Source organism: Lactuca serriola, chromosome 9 (assembly GCF_051521515.1).
Source record: "Lactuca serriola cultivar US96UC23 chromosome 9, Lser_US96UC23_V15, whole genome shotgun sequence".
NCBI classification, from domain to species: Eukaryota; Viridiplantae; Streptophyta; class Magnoliopsida; order Asterales; family Asteraceae; genus Lactuca; species Lactuca serriola.
This window is the reverse complement of record NC_136416.1, coordinates 164,738,093-164,744,501: the sequence shown is the minus strand read 5'-3', so window position 1 is coordinate 164,744,501 and position 6,409 is coordinate 164,738,093. Positions and strand designations below refer to the sequence as shown.

The 6,409-nt window shown below is 32.1% G+C and overlaps 2 protein-coding genes across 2 annotated transcripts; both read right to left on the bottom strand.

Moving 5' to 3' along the window:
• Positions 1-1,000: 1,000 nt before the first annotated feature.
• On the bottom strand, positions 1,001-1,729 carry LOC145076253 (uncharacterized). The gene has a single exon (XM_079022198.1). The coding sequence runs from the start codon at positions 1,727-1,729 to the stop codon at positions 1,001-1,003; it is 729 nt and encodes a 242-aa protein (XP_078878324.1).
• A 12-nt stretch (positions 1,730-1,741) lies between these two features.
• Positions 1,742-3,063, bottom strand: LOC145076252 (uncharacterized). Its single transcript, XM_079022197.1, has 2 exons — positions 2,883-3,063; positions 1,742-2,595 (listed from the first exon to the last, which is right to left on the bottom strand). The coding sequence occupies exons 1-2, from the start codon at positions 3,061-3,063 to the stop codon at positions 1,742-1,744; spliced, it is 1,035 nt and encodes a 344-aa protein (XP_078878323.1).
• Positions 3,064-6,409: the final 3,346 nt, after the last annotated feature.

Below are 6,409 nucleotides of genomic sequence, written 5' to 3'. Positions count from 1 at the left end.
ATAAGAGACACATCAACCAATACTGTATTTCAGATGTATGCAGTACTATTGTAGACCATCAATGATTTTCCTGCTCGTAGCAGTTTGTCTGGATGGATTGGTCAAGGTTATCTTGCATGCTCAACTTGTAATAAAGACACATCCTCATCAAGTGTAATCAACAAGATAGTTTATGTTGGTCATAGGCGATTCTTGGGGAGAAGGCATTCTTAGAGGAAGGACTTGGGGTTCAATGGCCAAATAGAGAGAAGAGCTCCTCCCAATAGATTGAGTAATGTAGAAATATTAGAGCAACTAGATCATCTTCGGAATAATATACTGGGAAAACATCCAAGTCTCAGAGGTAAGAAAAAAAAAGACGTCTTCTCACGAGCTAAATTGGACAAAACGAAGTATTTTCTTCGAGCTTGAATATTGGTCTTCTCATGACCTTAAACACAATACAAGTGTGATGCATGTGGAGAAAAATGTGTTAGAAAGCTTTTTGAATACTTGATTAATGAATGACAAATCGAAAGACACGATTAATACAAGAAGGGACTTAGAAAATTTGAGCATTCGAACAAACCTATGGATCGAAGAAGAGGGAATAAGATCAACAAACCACATCCTCCTTACTCTTTTAAGCGTGATGATCAGGGGCAAAACACGAAAAGTTATACCAGGGGGCCAAAACTAAAATTTTAAAAGAAGCCCTAAAAAAATTTATTCGATTTAACGTCATAAAATATAAAAAATCGAACAAAAAAATTAATATAAAATATTCTAACATCGCTCATTAAAGTGGAATTCGTCGATCTTTAACGTCTTTAAAGTGTTGCACATTCGTCTTTAAAGTAATCTTTTATGCAAGCTCCCTTTCTAAGTATAAAACCAATGAGTCGTTCAAAAACTCATCTTCCATTTTATTTCGTAGCCTTGTTTTAATAAGACTCACTGCTGAAAATGATCTCTCAGTTGTAGCAGTGGAAACCGAAAGAGTGAGTATAAGGCTAACTACTTAATAAATAAGATAAAAATTGGTTGCTCTTCTAGTCGTTATCAACCATTGACACAATTTTGAAATAGATATCAATTGTTTATATTCTTCACGTTGAACGATGTCCACCTCGTAATATTGGCGTTGCATCTTCAAAAGATTTATCTTGGTTTCATTGAAATCTTCAGGATAAAACTTTTCTACTAATTGACATACATCACCACTTCGAAAAGGATCATTAGAATTTTTAGGATATAAAGTTGTTGAAAGATGGGGTAACTTCATCGAGCTATCATTGAACTGATGATCGAATTCCATTAACTGATAGTTAATTGCTTCGATGAAAATATCTACTCGATAATGATGTTCAAGTGTATGATCGCTATGCTTATTACAAGATCCAACCCCTCTACTAATGTAAGAAGAAGACAAATCAGAGATATCGATGTTGTGTTCAAGAAAAAATGACTTAACATGAGCGAGAAAACTATCCCATCTTTCATCTTTCATTTTTTGCAATAGCAATTTGGTGGATGAAACTAGCCTCAATGCATTCAATATATCTTGAGATTGTCTTTGTAAATCTTGGCATAGTAAATTTGTGATCTTCATTATTTCTTTCTCCAGATGTAGAACAAAAATGAATTCAAATGTAGTAATAGTCTCATATGCTGAATTTACATCTCCTTTGATCGAACCAGTGCCATCCTCAATAATTTTAAGTAAAACCTCACAAATTGGATTAAACATTTTTATTAAGCTTCAAACCGATTTCAAGTGAGAACCCCATCTGGTATCCCCAGCCCGTTGTAATGTACCAATCTGATTGAGGCCTCTACCACTCTCCAATTCACCAATAGATTTAAAATATGCCATTTGTTCGGCTTGTGCATCTCTTAGTTGGTCAGAACGCTTGGAAGAAGCACCAACGATGTTGATAACAAAAGATAATTTAGTAAAAAACTTTTGCACCACAATAACTCCTTGTGAAGCGGCCATTAATGCTAATTGCAAACGATGAGCAAAACAATAAACATAATATGCAGATGGACAATCCTTTGAAATCAATGCTTGTAAACCTTTGAAATGACCTCGCATATTGCTTGCACCGTCATACCCTTGGCCACGAATCGACTTAAAATCAAGATTGTTATGTGTCAATAGAAAATATATTCTATCCTTCAGGGTTTGTGATGTAGTGTCAGGAACATGAACAAGTCCAAAGAAACGCTCCATAATAACGCCATCTTTATTTACGAATCTCAAAACAATAGACATTTGTTCTCTTTTAGACTCATCACGTGCTCCATCAACAAGTAAACTAAATTTTCCACCATCAATCTCCTCACAAATCATCCGTCTCACCCTATTAGAGATAAGGTTTAAACTCTCCTTTTGAATTGTTGGTGATGTATGTGATGCATGTTTAGGAGCAGTATGAAACAATTTTTTCATCTCATTGTTAAAAGAACATATTGCCTCCAACATTTCAAGGAAATTTCCTTTGTTAATGGAATATGGTCTTTCATTATGACCTCTAAATGCAATTGCTTGAAAGGCACACCAACGGACTGCATAAATAACAACTTTCAATCTCAATCTATTCTTCTTACGATCTTCATCGATAAATTTCTCAAAGTTATTTTGTATATTTTGAGTCTCATTTTACAAATCATCGTATGATTTTTGTGCAACATTGTGAAAAGATGTACACTCAGTTCCCATATGCTGCAAAAAAACACATTTTTCCCACCTACTTTCTTCCAATTTTGAAATTCATCTATAGTAAATGCTCGTTGGCCATAGTATCCCATTCTAGAAGGTTTGTTAAAAAGGAAACATGGAAAACAAAATGCAGAACTCTATGAATATTCAAGCCATGGAAATTTCTTGAACCAAGAACCTTGAAAGCTACGTTTATAGTCTTCTGGTCCAGATTTTGGATATGCAGAAAGTGTTGGTTGAAAGGGACCAAGATTCATATAAGCTCGTGGAACTGTATCTCGTTTATTGCTTGGATAATCATAAATTTGGATACGCAAACTAGGATCTCGTTCTAGTGTATTAAGACCAACATCATTCATTTCAAGACAAGGTTTTTTTGGGTTGATATGCGGCCAGAGGATCACTATCATTAAGAGTATTTGCATCTATAACATTTAGGGTGGTTTTGTCGGTATTTGAGAAGAAGTTTCATGTTTTCTTTTTAAAAATTCATCAAGTGTTGCTTGTTTTTTCATTTTGGCTTACTCTACATGGCATAATTAATAAATAGTTAACAAATAACTAAAAATTAATAATATCAAAAATAATAGTTCACATAATATTATTATTATTATTATTATTATTATTATTATTATTATTATTATATATAAACAAATAATCGGACTTTGTTCTAAAAGTTTCTACTAAACAAACAAAACTTATTCTAAAAGGTTTTATCAAAAAAACAAATGATAGATAATAGTATTATACAATTAAAAATTATAGTCTTTTAATTTGACATCTAATAGTATTAAACAATTAAAATTATAACATTTTAAATTTGACAGCTAATACCTATATGTCTCCATTCTCCTATTAAGTTTCAAACATTAACATATTATAGAGAGAAAGAAGGAGACTGGAGAGAGAACCAAGAAGCTTACAAGGGGATAGCCGATCAGAGAGATTGAAGAGTCGCACCGTCTGGTCGGAGATTGATCTATCAGTGGCCGGAGACGCAGAAATCAAAAAGGGCGTCTAGTAAGCACTTTGGCACCGGCAGTTGCGGCTACTGTAGCGATTTGTGGTCGGAAACACAGAAGATATCAAGGCAATGTTGGTTTGAGTAACAGAAATCAGCAAGGGCGGTGTCGATCGGAGACCCAATGGGTACATTTTCCAGCAATGAGTTTTTTCCAGTGCTAAATCAGGCGGTGGATTTTTGGGCGACTCCAGCGGATGAGTACTCTGACGGTGGGTATGATTTTTGACAAAAACAAATTTGATGATCTCTTATCTTGTTAATAATTTGGATGTTAAATTTGTTAATTGGTTTTCTTTTATAGAGTTTTAGTTTCCTAAAATCAGTATCCTAGTTTTATTAGAATTGTTATTGATTTTTTTCAACAAACTTCTTGCTTCTGTTGGAACTAATTTATGTGCGTAATAATCGAACATAACTGATTTATTGATTATTTAATATTCATAGTTAATTACTTTTTTAAATAATTTTTTCAATTACAGAGTATCCTTACTATATATAATACATTATGGGGGCCAAGACGTGAGCAAACTTATAAATCTATATATATATATATATATATATATATATATATATATATATATATATATATATATATATATATATATATATATGGTTCACGTATTTAAAGTAGTTATTGTGTTATTCTATGCACCAATCAGATTTTAGATAAATCAAATCATTTAATAAATAATATAAGGGTATTATAGTAATCTTATTATTAGTTAATTATGGTAAAATAGATATATAATTGGATATTAGTTGTATTCCTAGTAAATCGCAAGAAGCACAGATATATTTATAACACTCAATCAGCATCAAGATTTAAAACCCTAAATTGAAGCCAGTATCATTTTTTCCTTCTTCACTTCTCAAATTCGATCGACACCTCCCAAAATTACACCTCCTCTTCTTCGCATCACCTCCCTCTGGTCGGAAGAAGCCAAATGATTGCAGCTCCCTTCTCTCTTCTCCAATCGATCGATGAAATTAACAGCTCCTTAATCTTGCTGATTGATCGGACGTAATTGTCCCCCTTTTCCTCCTCTATTTCTGATTCGAATAACACCACATTCTTCTATTTTTTTATTGGCAGAATTGATGAATGTCGGTGGTTTGGCGGAGATTAATGGACTTATAAGGTAGGGTGTTTGGTGATGGTGGTGGCTGGAATGTGGTATAAGGTGGTACTGAGTGGTTCGGTGGTGGCAGTTTTCACGAGACAAGGGGAGGAATAAGGGTAGTTTCGATTGGCTGCTGTGATTTGGGTTCTCACAGGTGGCTGTTTAAGCTAGATTCGTTGGTGATGAAGGTGGGATAAAGGAGGGAGAAGGGTGATGTTTTTTGGGAGTTTGAAGGTTGTTAACGGTGATGGGTAAGAAATCTGTAAAGTACAAAGTGAAGGTAGTTTGTCACTATTTTCATATCAAATTTACTTCTTCTTATATGATAAAAATCAATTTGTTTCTATAGATGATTCAATGGATGATATTGGTGCAATTCCAATTCTTTTGGAATGGAATCATGAATTCCAATTCTGTTGGAATGGAATCATGAAATCTAATTCTATTGGAATTGAGTATGAATATTTTCTCACTGATTTATGCACGTTCTACAATTATTGGTTATTGGTTTTGGTGCAATTCACAAGTCCACATATTTTTCCAAAGAAATTTAGTTTTTTATTTTTCATTTGCTAATGCATTATTGGAATCTAAACTACAATTTATTTTCACAGAAGCTGATGCTTGAAGAACGGACCACAAAATTGAAAGTGATTCTAAGCAACATTATTCTTTTAGAATGTATTAGTGCCGTTGTTAGATTTTGATGTTTTCTTTCCTATTTTGAAAGTTTTTTTTAGTTTTATTTTTTAACAATAAATATAATTCTTAACAATTGTTACTAATATTCTATAAGAAATAATGTATTTTTCGTTTTTTATTCTTCAATTGATTGTCCAGGAATTTGTTGTTCTACAAGAAGTTTTTAAAGTTATGATCAAGAAATAGGTTCAAAAATATTTTTATATTTATAGTTCAAGAATATTTTTATTTTTGAATATACTCATAAACATATTCTGTCAGAATCTACGAATTAAAAGAATTATAATTCGTAAAATCGGGTTTTTAAAATTAATAGAATTTATGATCCCTTAAAATATGCAATTTTCCTTTATTAAATGTATATTAATTGACTAAAATACCATTGTAAGTAAATTAGATGATATTTTTCAATTATATTTAATTCAATAATATGTATTAATCACTTTCTTAAAATAAGTAAAATTGATTGGCTCACATTTATGCATACAATAACACAATAATTACTTTGAATAAAATAACATAAGCTTATATATGTATATATATATATATATATATATATATATATATATATATATATATATATATATATATATATATATATATATTAGAATGCCAAAAATCAGGGGGGCCATAGCCCCCTGGCCCTCTCTTAGCTCCGCCTCTGATGATGATCGAAAACATTTTTGTCAATTCATAAAAGAAGTGAGGATACCCGATGATTTTTTATCAAACTTTAAAAAGAGAGTGGTTGCACATGATTCAAATATCATCGGGTTAATGTCTCATGATTTTCACATTCTCATGCAACGATTGTTGCCCATTGGAGTTCGTGTATTCCTGGATAAGGATACTTCAACA

Excerpts from the sequence above, each read along its gene's own strand:
- LOC145076253 (XM_079022198.1), bottom strand. The coding sequence starts at position 1,729 with ATGTTTAATCCAATTTGTGAGGTTTTACTTAAAATTATTGAGGATGGC.
- LOC145076252 (XM_079022197.1), bottom strand. The coding sequence starts at position 3,063 with ATGAATGATGTTGGTCTTAATACACTAGAACGAGATCCTAGTTTGCGT. Across the intron at positions 2,596-2,882 it reads CTATAAACGTAGCTTTCAAG|ATCGTAAGAAGAATAGATTG; the intron begins GTTCTTGGTTCA and ends TTATCGATGAAG.